A 12,212-nucleotide genomic window follows, 5' to 3' on the forward strand; every position below is an offset into this window, starting at 1 on the left:
TGATCTTTGCTAAAATTATTGGTTTCCTATCGAAGTTGTTATACAAAGTTCAGGAACCGGCTTAGGGTCGGTTCAGGGTCCAGCGTTTATTACCAAATATCCCATCCATTAAGGATGGAATTGTCTTCCTTACGTGTATGCTATATTATTGTACAACATTGAAAAATGTCATCGTATCCCAGTTGCGAGTATCGATACTCATGTTGTAAATCACTGGATAGTCTGGTCTCGTACTCTGTCAAAACCGCTAACAGAATTGGAATATGACAAGCAACAAGCGAAAAACAAGGAATGTCAGTGTTTGTCATTTTATATATCAGCATTTATATGTCGAGCAACGCTTTAAACAAGAATATGACTAGGTCATGGCAATTCGCCGTAGTCTTTCGGTCGTGTTGCAGATCTACTAATCGTAGCTTTAAATTCGAAATTATTTTGTAGCGTTGTGTAATAATCAGCGGCAAGAAAGCTTTCAAGAAGAATACTTATCTCTCTGTGTCATTGGACTTTCAAACAGCTAATACCAATTACAGAAACGAAATTCTAACATGGAGCCCGACAGTATGCCGCTACTATATATAAACCTGGTTTTTGCAGGTAGGAAAAAGAAGCAAGAACCAAGCGACGCTAAGACGGATGTAGCTGAAACACCTTCGCAGGACGATTACAACTACAACTGTGATACACTGATGACAGATTTAAACTTTCCAGGCAGAGGTACAATATGAATATGCTTTTGCTTGTAAACTCAAATCATTCGTGATTAGATTAATCGGGACAGCATTGGGTATCGTAGTCTTCTTCATAATGGGTTTCGGACTCTCTACACAATGGTAATTCCTGATTCTACATGCAACCTTTACCACAGCGGCTAAGATACAATGGTAAAGGAAACATCCATTAAATATTAATCATGCCACTGTTATTGCAGTGTACATATGAAACATAAAAAATACACTAAACGATATGAGTATCGACCAAGTGTAAAAAAGTGGTCAACTGTTCGAAGCTGAAAATATTTCTACTTCTCAGAAATACTAGGTGTGCGCCTTTTTGCATGTCAGAGATGTATGATCTAGTTTAACGCAAACCTTCCCGTCTCAGATGTTAAAACATTTAGTTTATGGCAAGATTTAGGTTACCTCTCCGAACAATATCGCAACTGATATCAAAGTTTATGGCTCAACGAAGAAGAGATATCCCTAGGAAAGTATAGATCGATTTCATTTGGAAATTGCCAGCTGAAACGTGGTGTTGACTGAATGTGTCAAACCCAAATCACCTTTCTGTTCAGATGAGGTGACCAGCGTAGACTATGGTGATTTCCAAGAGATGAGCAATCCACCCGTTACAATACTTCCTGGCCAGTGCAACCTGTGTAAGTAGCCTAAATAGGAATGTCATACTCAAAGGATATCTTGAAGTCGACCATGTGAACAGTGGTCAGCACCTTCTTCAGAGAGACTTACTTCTCCATCTTCCGATGAACATAGGCAGCTTGGAAGCAATAATCACACTGCAGATGAAACGCTACATCTTCATACTGTTTTCCATAAGTATCAGCAATGTTTTGTCGAAAAAAACGCACATTAATAAAAAAAAAAAAATTATCCTTCTCCAAAGGTTTTACTTTATGATGACTTTCCTGTTTTTTTCTAATACTTAGTGGAACGTAGACATTTTTCAAATGAGTACTCTAATTGTAACAGCTGAAACGCCATCTGATATAGATGGTAGTTGTCAAGATGACCTGGAGGCTGGAGGTGCAATCGATGAGGAAGGCGGCAACGACCAGCAAACAGGTATTATAGATAAAAGGCAAATTTGGAAAACAGTAAAACAGCTCTCTGACGTTTATCGTGAGACCCACGAGCTTAGGTTGGCCGCTGACATAACAGGAAACATGACCATGTCGAACAACGTGTCGAATCCATAATCTTTGATTTTGTCTCTCGGCGTGATCTGTAACACACCTCAGCTTAATGTCATTGTAAGCTGATGGATACCCTATTTGCAGCGAAAGGGAATCTTTTGCAGAGTTGTGTCCCTTGTCAGACAAGCTCAGTTCATTTAACACTAAAGCGGGATATATCTTAAACCTGCATAACCAGGCAGCGTTCCTTCCACAGCAAGCAGACACCCCGCGATGTACCGCCCTCATTACAGTATAGTTCACACTGCTCATCGCCTCGTAGTAATCTCAAAGAAAGGCACGTGGGCTCTGTTACTTAAAAATTAGTACCAAAAGGTACTCATTCATTGAACCAAGGGTACTATCCCAGTAAAATAGATGTCCGTTAGTCTAAGCGTGTACTTTGTGTACCAACTTGATCTCTTACATGAGTACATTGGTACAGCTCCCTTAGTCCATGAAGAAATTGGCATGGCTAAAATGTATTCATGCATTAAGTTATCAATTTGAGCAATACGTTTTGATATAACCGGCCCATCCACAGCATGTGAACAACCAGTGTCTTGATTAACTTTTAGAAGTTAATGAAACTGACGGAGCAATTCAAGATGGGGATACTCAGCTGGATGATGAAGACTACCGCCAGCAGACAGTGGAGACCCAGGAACCCGAACACAGTGATGATAATGGTTAGATTCCACCAGGGTACCAAATGATAAAACTGATCAAAAAGGCATTCCATGACACCATATAGGATTCTGTAAGCTGCGACAAATTTGATAACTTCCTTGAGTAGCATTATTTAGACGTAGCAGAGTAACATATTGACAAGCTTTATGGATGAACAGCTTTTTATGATGCGACGTTTCCATTCAGATTCCAGCTCGACAAGGATACAAGAATCGGTAACAAAACATAGCATCGCCTGAATAAAGAAATTGTTCATCCTTAAAGCTTATTCATAGACAAATCTGATGTTCAAAGCTGTTGGATGGGATCATGAGAGCATAATGAGTACTTGCTCTTTGGGGTTTTTCCACCCCTTCTTCAGCTTGAATGTTCGTGGAGGCGAAACAAAGATGAGTACTGTTTTAGATAAACGTAAAAGTAGTGATAAATGTAGATCAACATGAAATGTGAAAATTGCAATTTTGAATTTTTGAAATTTTAAGTGACGTGATGGTCAAGGTAATAAACTATTGGACAATACCACACAGGTGCAGAAACAGCTGAATCAGCAGACACGGGCAAAGGTCTGGAAGCTCAACAGGAAGATCCAGATATCTACAAACACAACTCAGAGGCTCTGACAGATGATATCTCTGACGAAGGTAGGTAAGGATGCAGTCGATTGAAAATATCAATCAAATCTGCTATAATGAAACTCATCATACTACAGTAGAGTACGTTCATAAACTCGCGTTGAACGAGTGACGAATATATCATTAGTTATTATCGCAGTTTATTGAACCTCGAATTTTACAGGTACACAGGAATGTATCAATGCTATTTTGGAGAAAAATAGGAATTTACTTTCTCTGCTTTAATACGTCATCCCCTTGTCAAAACTAATTCTGTTTTTAAAAAGTCTAACTATGTATGCAGATGAATTAAAGAAGGAAGGAAGGATAGACGGGAGGAAGGAATGATGTTGAGAAGTACTCATTGCGATCATTGATAGAATATTCACAATAAAAAGTGGCATGTCTGCCTTTGTTTAGAACATTCACGATAGGTAAGTGATCTGACATTCTCGTCTCGTTGCTCAAGTCATATCTTCCCAAGTACCTCAGTTCTAGCTCTGATCGTGGTGCCAGTGTTCAGTATTTGTGATTGGTTGTGCAATCAGCGACGTTGTTTCAGATCTGACGATTCGTAAAGCATCGGCAATTTCCCTTTACTTTGGGAAAACATTAACATTTTCTGCTGCCTGAGGCGCAAACGTTTCGTCTAGTTTTTTAGACAAAATTCAGTGGTGTAATGGCGGACCAATAGCGTCTCCAGCGCCCTCGATGACAAGAGGCAAGCTAACTATTCAATGTCTCCGGCAGATGAGAGATATTCGTGGCCCCACATTTGCTTGTATTAGTCAAGTTGACCAAGTGTTGGAAAGAAATATCATTGGCGGACCCATTATTAAACCAGTGAAACCGGTGAAAATGAACGGGTCACGCACGCACGCACGCACGCACGCACGCACACACACACACACTCCAATTGGATAAAAAGACGGGAGAAAATAAGTGTTGCGTTGTTTTGTCGCTATGGAATTTGGGGGATTTTACTTACACCGGGATGAGACGTTGCATGGAAACCGATGCCATACATCATGACTGAACGACCGTTGTTAAGAAATAATATTTCTTCTGATCAGTGAGAGAGTAAATCACATGAAACATTACATTTGTTACAGAATACTATACGTACATGTATTCCTATGGAACTGATTCGGAAGTGTGTTCTGATGACGACATGGGAATGGAATATTATCCAAGTGAAGAAGAAACAGAAATGCTGACAGTCGAACATAGAAGGAAAGGTGACATGAATCTGGATGAATTCGAGAAAGCAAATGCTGAACTATACTTGCACGAAAGAGTGAATTAACAATGAGATTATGCTGCAAAACTCGTGTTGAAACCAGCACACAAGGTAGTTTGACCGTAGCTAATGCCATCATCACGCCAGTAAAATATACACTCGATACATACTATGTGCATATAATGTATGACACATACTCTGCTGTGAAACATAAGTTATATGCTGTAATTTAGATGATAACTTCTTTTCTATTACACATGTCCTGTTATAGTTTGTTTTATATCAGTGTTGATTCCAACAATGATTTCAAGTGAGATGTTATGATTTCAAGTGAGCTGAGTAATATTATGAAGACGCATTCTCCACTCCTGTCGATATTGTCTTTGTTTTCATGTTAAATAAGGCAAATAAGTCCAGTCCTTCCTACGCAAAGGTACGGCACGGCAAGGGTACAGACAATGCAACCAACAGGGGTAATGTACGCTTAAAACTCAATGACGTGCATGATATAAGATTTCAAGCGTCTCATGTACGCACACAAATACCTTTCTACGTCCAACATGTATATAGTTTAATAGCTGGAAAGCATTCACTAGCTTGCTGACACAAAAATATGTCAGTACTCCTTCAAAATTCCCAATACAACTCCACTTGCAATATGAGGTGTAAGTACACCCCCAAAAGGTTATCTGAGTCTGGCATGATTGTAAGCACTTTTTTGTTTTGTAAATAAATACGAAACAAGACTGTGAACTTATCAAGATACATGTATATGATGCATGGATATGGAGGCATTGATGTATTTGTATTGATTATTATTTATCAGTAAAAATGCTTGGGTATTTTGGCTTCCAATGCTATCGGCCAGATGAACCTTCGTGAAGTTTCTAGGATGCCATGCATCTACTTCCATCCCCAGGTTAAGCGCAAAGTATCGGAAACAGACATTGTCCAGGACCCACCTTGTTCCCGACCGCCCAGGTTCACCGTATCAGCGTTGACACATATGCATGATCAACAGCACACACATATGCATGATCAACAGCACACACATATACATGATCTGAAAGGTTTAATATAAAACCTACATAGGATAAACCTGGACAGAAAATGGTAACTAAAGGCTAAATACAAAAGTGAAATGTTTTTAGGGCATCGGTGCGTCACTTTTTTGTGAGCGTAACATTTTTTTATTGTCACTGAAAAAAATAAGTTTGGATTTGCCGTGTCTCGATCATCTATTTGTCTACTATAAGAACGAGTATGACTGAATCTGCAACTCATTAACACGTGCTAAACTTTCCAAGCTGTAGTTCTGAGAGAAAGAAACGTGTTCCTCCCTTGTCAATTATTTTGGCTGTCAAAACTTTTGTTGAAACAAATGGACCTGAGAAACATTTAATTTTATGTGCAGCCTAACAGTTCATAATCTTTGATATCCTTTAGAATATATATCACATATTGGAGATGAGTGTCCCCATTCTGTCGTATGCATTTGCATGTCACAAGAAGTCTCATTTGTTTTAATTCTTGTCAGGTGTGCTGGTTTGTAAAAGAATAGTAATCGTCATTTACCATGTTCAACATGACTGAGTAGAAGCAGTATACCAATAATGTGTTGGATTGTAGTCAATGAGATAACTCTCATTTGTGTTAATTCTTGCCAGGTTGCTGGGTTTTATTTCGTAACTGAATGCGTATCGTCAGTTACCAAGCTCAGCATGACTGAATAGAAGCCATGTGCCACTATATTGTACTGTAATCACAAGTTTAGGTGAGATAACTCTCATGTGTGATAATTCTTGCCCGATGTGCTCTATTTTTGTAATTTCGTCAATTACCATGTTCAACATAACTGATTAGACGCTGTATACCGCTGATGTCTTGTATTGTAGTCGGGGAAGATAACTCTCATTTGTGTTAAGCTATTCTTAGGTGTACTGTTTTCGTACTCAAATCGTCATGTATTGTAGTCTCGTCTGTGTCATCTGTGTCAGTTGTTACTAGGTGTTCTAATTAAATTGCAGTCATGAATTACCATGTTCAATATGACTAATTAGAAGCAATATACCACTAAGTTGTATTGTAGTCTTGTAGAGAAGATAACACTCATTTTTGTCAGTTCTTGCAAGGTTTGTTGTGTTTGTAATAAATTTGTAATCATGAATAGTCACGTTCAGCATCACCGATTAGAAGGTGTATACCACAGGTGTGTTGTATTGTAGTCGCTAGTCTAGAGTAGATAACTCTCATTTGTAAGTAGCAATTCTTGCCAGATGTTTTGTGTTTTTAATTACATTGTAATCATGAATAATCATGTTCAACATCACGGACTGGAAGCTGTATACCACAGGTGTGTTGTATTGTAGTCTCATGACTACGGTAGATAACTCTCATTTGTAAGTAGCAAATCTTGCCAGATGTTTTGTGTTTTTAATTAAATTATAATCATGAATAATTATGCTCAACATCACGGACTGGAAGCTGTATACCACAGGTGTGTTGTATTGTAGTCTCATGACTACGGTAGATAACTCTCATTTGTAAGTAGCAAATCTTGCCAGATGTTTTGTGTTTTTAATTAAATTATAATCATGAATAATTATGCTCAACATCACGGACTGGAAGCTGTATACCACAGGTGTGTTGTATTGTAGTCTCATGACTACGGTAGATAACTCTCATTTGTAAGTAGCAAATCTTGCCAGATGTTTTGTGTTTTTAATTAAATAGTAATCATGAATAATTATGTTCAGCATCACGGACTGGAAGCTGTATACCACAGGTGTGTTGTATTGTAGTCTCAAGTCTAGGAGAGATAACTCTCATTTGTAAGTAGCAATTCTTGCCACGTGTGTTGTGTTTGTAATTAAATTGCAATCATGTAATCGTCAATTACCAACATGTCATGTTCAACATGACTGATAAAAAGTTGTATACCACACGAGTGTTGTATTGCTGAGTTTACAGCTACCGTGACAAGAAGGGCATATGTGCTCACAAAGTTATCGTGTCCCTGTATTGTTTGCACGATGCAGTCATTATGATTAAGAGATTGGTTTCCTATAAGCACAATGTCTTCTAGTACCTTTTAGACGTAGGTATGGGAATAGTTCTATGGTCATACAATTTCTTTATGGCAATAACTGCCATGTCTCGGTGTAGATGTTGTAATAGGTATGTAGCAGTGATGAAATAGTAGAGTTATAATTCTCTATATATCATGTACTTATTTAACAAACGCTTGAATCAATTTCCCACTTGTGTTTTAAGGATGTCATTATGTTATGGTTGTGGTCATTTTAATATAAGTTATAAAATGCAAATAAAAAAATTATATATAGATAAAAGAAAACAGTTCATAAAAAGGTTTTAGGTGGTAGTATTTTTTTAGATTATTCAGTTTATTTGTGGTAAAAGAGTTCATAAAGTATCTTGATGGCACAGGTAGCATTTCATGAGAAATGCTTTTATTCTGAGATTTCTTATATAAGTCAAGGATGTCAGACAAGGCTCATAGTTCAAGGGGTTGTGTCATGTCAGGTCATGTCAGGTCATGACACTAGCAATTGTTTATCATGTGAGCACGTATGCTGATTTATGATTGGTTGATTGGCAAACAGTGGGTTCCACATGTTGCACCTGAGCAATTAACCTTCACTTCACATTGGGATACAGAGATAGACAGGTGAGCCATTTTCTCGTTGGCGTGGCATTTTTACAGTGCTTGTTGGTATGGGTGAGGCGGGAATTATCATCTAATTCATAGTGAAACATTGTAGCACTTTTTAACTGTAATTGTGTTCTAATTGTAGTTGAATTAGCATTAATAAATCTGTAATATTTATATAAACGTAACATTATCTTTACAAACTTGTAGTTACTTTTCAGACTAAATTGTTCTACTTCATGATACAATTCTTTGCACATTATCATTGCCCAAAAGGCGATTTGTGACTGAATTTCTGTACTGTTTGTGTACTACAGACTGTAGCGATTGCCATGTGGTTGGGGAGGACGGCGCCATGTGCTCGATAGGCTGTATACCATATATATGTGAGTGCATGTCTGAGTATTTTGTTTCATGATATTAAGCTGTATTACTCTTGGTTTTATCTTTCTATGTACTGTGAGAATATGTATACTAGTATGTGATATTTTAGAGGGCATTTGTACAACAAGGCAATGAAATGAAATTCGTTGTAGTTTCAGTCTAAATCCAGTGTATTTGACATAATGTACTAAGTGTAACTTTTATTTCACATAATGTAAAGGCTGACATGTGATACGTTGAAATGTCATAATTGCCTAAATGTTTCAGGGCAATAAATAGTTGAAACTTGAAACTATCAGTATCCAACTGGATCCACTAGAATAAACAACTGAACCCCAGACAGCGCCTTATTCGTCATTCGCTCCGGCGGAAAAAAGCTATTATAACTTGGAGCCCCCAGTGAGGATCCAGTGACATGGCTAAGCAGTCCACTAGCCACCACATGTCGTCTGTCTGCGCAACATGTGATCGTCTGTAGAAGATTTGGGTGAGAACTTTCTCATACTTTTGTGCACCTGAATAGAACTGTAAACACTACATTTGTGCATAAGACGATCCACCAGTCTGAAGTGTCAGAGGAAACTGTGTCCCAGGCCTTGATGGCTACATGAACTTTTGAAGTTTTAATCATGTGAAGTATATACACGAATTGTGAATTACTTTTATTTAACATATTGGATATTTACATCCACTGTTTATAATTTTACCTTTTTTGGGGTTCACCTATTTTCATAGGTACATTTGCCCAATGATATAAATATTTTAGCAATTTTTTATACTTTATGTACCTGTTTATGTGAATGAATATTTGACAGTGCAGTGAAGGCATGCAGTGATGGGCAATTATTGAGTTTGTGTGATGAAATCTACTATCCACATGCACACACACCTGACATAAGCTAGGTCAATTTGCGTAAGCTAGGTCAATTTGTCAAAGTAATAACATCTATCGTATATAGTTGGTATCCTTGCCTTTCTGGTATTGGTTTGGACTGTGGAAGTTTCATGTCAGGATTGCTTGCCTGTCTGTCTCTGGGTCTTCTTTGTTGCACCCCAAGTTTACTCCTTCACCTTTCACCCCTGTAGTTGCATTGCTGATAGACTTATCCTCTTTGTAGTTGGGTTTTCTTGTCTTGTGGAACTGGTGGTTCTAGTGGTGCCGATATGGCTCATAAGATAGAACAGGATCATAAGTTGATAGAGGAGTTAGAGTCAAAAGATATACCGCCTTTCGAGGATGGGGATGAAGGTGAATCTAATGTTCTACTTTTAGGTCAGGCTCTTAAGTCAATGGGTGTAACATCAAAGGTGAATAGTGCTGAGGAGTTGCAGGATTTGATGGTGTCTTATTTGCAATCAGTCGGTAAATTGTCAAGTAAGGAGCCGGAAGGTGTTCCAGGGAATGTTCCCAGTGGTATACCAACGGATTCTGTGTCATGGAATAAGGGTGTTAACTTTCAGAGTCATCAAGGTCCTAGTCAGTTCCCTGCCATGCCAGGTCCCATTCCTCGTCTGTCATTGTTCTTTGGTGAATCAGGTAAAGGAGAAGCTTCCTATGATCTGTGGGTATACGAAGTCAATTGTCTTCTAGCAGAGAAAACTTACCCTAAGAATATCATATTTGAGGCTGTTCGGCGTTCACTGAAGGGCAAGGCCGGCAAAGTGGCTTCACTCTTAGGATCACGTGCCAGTTTAGAGACCGTGTTGAACAAGTTACAGAGTGTTTATGGGACATGTGAGGAAAGTGAATCCCTTATGGCAAGCTTCTACAGTGCTAAGCAATTACCAGATGAAGATGTAACCACATGGGGCTGTAGGCTAGAGGATCTTTATGCCAAGGCTACTCAGAATAGTAATCCTTCAATAGATGAAATCAATCAAGCCCTCAAAAGTGTCTTTTGGCAAGGACTTAAGCCAGCTCTTAAGGATATTTCTGGTCACAAGTATGATTCCATTCAAGACTTTGACAAGTTTCGGGTTGCAATACGGAGGTTGGAACATGAGTTGAGTCAAAGGAATCCCCCTGACGGTTCTAAGAAACCTCATCCGGCTAAGATGGCTTATCAAAAACCCTCTGAGATGCAAGAATTAAAAGATATGGTTAAGGAATTGTCTGCAGAGTTAACCAATATCAAGAAACAGATGACAAAACCCCATAGTAGCCCTCCTGTTCGAGGTAATATAGGTGGTGGCAACTCAAGGAAAGGCAGATATAACCCCAATGTAGACAAAGACCTGAATGTTCGTGGCAAAACAACTTATGATACCCCTTACCTACCATACAAAGGTCAGACTTCACCTGAAGGGAGTTCATTACCAGTTTGTTGGAAATGTGGACAGCTCGGTCATATTTGGCGTGGATGTAGGATTAATATGGATCATCATCAGCCTTTAAACGGACAGGGACCCATGGACATGGGCAACTCATGGGTCAGTTCACCACTTTCTCAAGTAACAAACATTTCCCAGAAGGATTAGTTGGGGAATCCAATGAGACATCAGTAGTAGTTTGCAATAAGCCATGCGTAGCTCTACTTGACACAGGTTCCACAGTTTCTACCATTAGTGAGTCCTTTTACAAGCAGCATCTCTCACATCTTCCACTCCATACTCTTCAAACACTGATAGACATTGAATGTGCAGATGGTGGTACTTTGCCATATCTAGGATTCATAGCTGTTGACTTATCAGTCTCAGGGGTTGCGTCGGAAACTATCTTGCAATGTTTGTTACTGGTCGTGCCTGACAGTCGCTATAACTATTCTGTACCTATCTTATTAGGAACAAATGTCCTTTCCACTCTCCTGAATAGATGCAAATCTGAGCATGGTCCAAGGTTTCTTCAACATGCTAAACTTCATAGCCCATGGTATTTCACTTTTCGAAATATGGTTATCAGAGAGAAGGAACTGGTTAAAAGAAATTGGAGATTAGGACTTGTAAGGAATGCAGAAGGTAGAAGTATTGTTGTGCCTGCCAATTCACAAGTTGTTCTTCGGGGATCTGTAGACAAGGAGATTTGTTATCCAAAAGTACTTGCTACTTTTCAGGCAAGTTGTACCTCAACAATACCTGCTGATCTGGATGTATCACCTTCTCTTATGTACTACAAGTATCAGGAGCAAGATCCCGTTGAGGTTCATGTGTCCAATGTTACAACTCGTACTGTAGTCATACAACCTAGAGCGGTACTTTGTGAACTTCAACCGGTTTCTGTTGAAGACATCAACTTAGATCCCACATTTGACATGGAAAGTGTACTTAGTAAAATAGAAGTCCACAAGGATAATTTATCTGAAGATCAATTATCAGCAGGACTTAAGGTTATCAAAGATCATATTGATGTTTTTTTTCATGGAGACTTAGATCTTGGCCATTCAGCTGCGGTTCAACATAGAATCGAATTAGTGGACAACACACCCTTTAAACAGCGCTATCGCAGAATTCCCCCATCATTATTTGAGGAGGTAAGAGAACATTTGAAACAGTTGATGGCATGTGGTGTCATTCGAAAATCCCATAGCCCCTGGGCTTCGAATATTGTCCTATGTCGCAAGAAAAATGGAAAACTTAGGATTTGTGTAGACTTCAGACAGCTCAATAAAGCCACGATTAAGGACAGCTTTGCTTTACCTAGAATAGATGAAGTACTTGATTGTTTGGCTGGAAGTTCTTACTATTCTAAGTTGGATATGAAATCGGGAT

At 38.8% G+C, this 12,212-nt stretch overlaps 2 protein-coding genes across 2 annotated transcripts in view; both read left to right on the forward strand.

Annotated features, from left to right (window-relative positions):
• The window catches only part of LOC137283997 (transient receptor potential cation channel subfamily M member 2-like), a 34,304-nt gene extending 29,774 nt beyond the window's left edge, over positions 1-4,530 (forward strand). Inside the window, exons 27-31 of the mRNA XM_067815661.1 lie at positions 598-720; positions 1,295-1,378; positions 1,710-1,802; positions 2,491-2,601; positions 4,326-4,530. Coding sequence (XP_067671762.1) covers positions 598-720; positions 1,295-1,378; positions 1,710-1,802; positions 2,491-2,601; positions 4,326-4,519 — 605 coding nt within the window. The 3' untranslated portion in view covers positions 4,520-4,530. The remainder of the gene's footprint in view (positions 1-597; positions 721-1,294; positions 1,379-1,709; positions 1,803-2,490; positions 2,602-4,325) is intronic.
• Positions 4,531-7,654: 3,124 nt separating this feature from the next.
• Positions 7,655-11,787, forward strand: LOC137285119 (uncharacterized). The gene is made up of 3 exons (XM_067817338.1): positions 7,655-8,141; positions 8,441-8,509; positions 8,775-11,787. Exon 3 carries the CDS (start codon positions 9,672-9,674, stop codon positions 10,983-10,985), a length of 1,314 nt encoding a protein of 437 aa, XP_067673439.1. The 5' UTR covers positions 7,655-8,141; positions 8,441-8,509; positions 8,775-9,671; the 3' UTR covers positions 10,986-11,787.
• Positions 11,788-12,212: the final 425 nt, after the last annotated feature.

This window comes from Haliotis asinina, chromosome 5 (genome assembly GCF_037392515.1).
Source record: "Haliotis asinina isolate JCU_RB_2024 chromosome 5, JCU_Hal_asi_v2, whole genome shotgun sequence".
Taxonomy (NCBI): domain Eukaryota; kingdom Metazoa; phylum Mollusca; class Gastropoda; order Lepetellida; family Haliotidae; genus Haliotis; species Haliotis asinina.

Bases quoted from the DNA above. Each gene is read 5' to 3' on its own strand.
- LOC137285119 (XM_067817338.1), top strand. From the start codon at position 9,672: ATGGCTCATAAGATAGAACAGGATCATAAGTTGATAGAGGAGTTAGAG.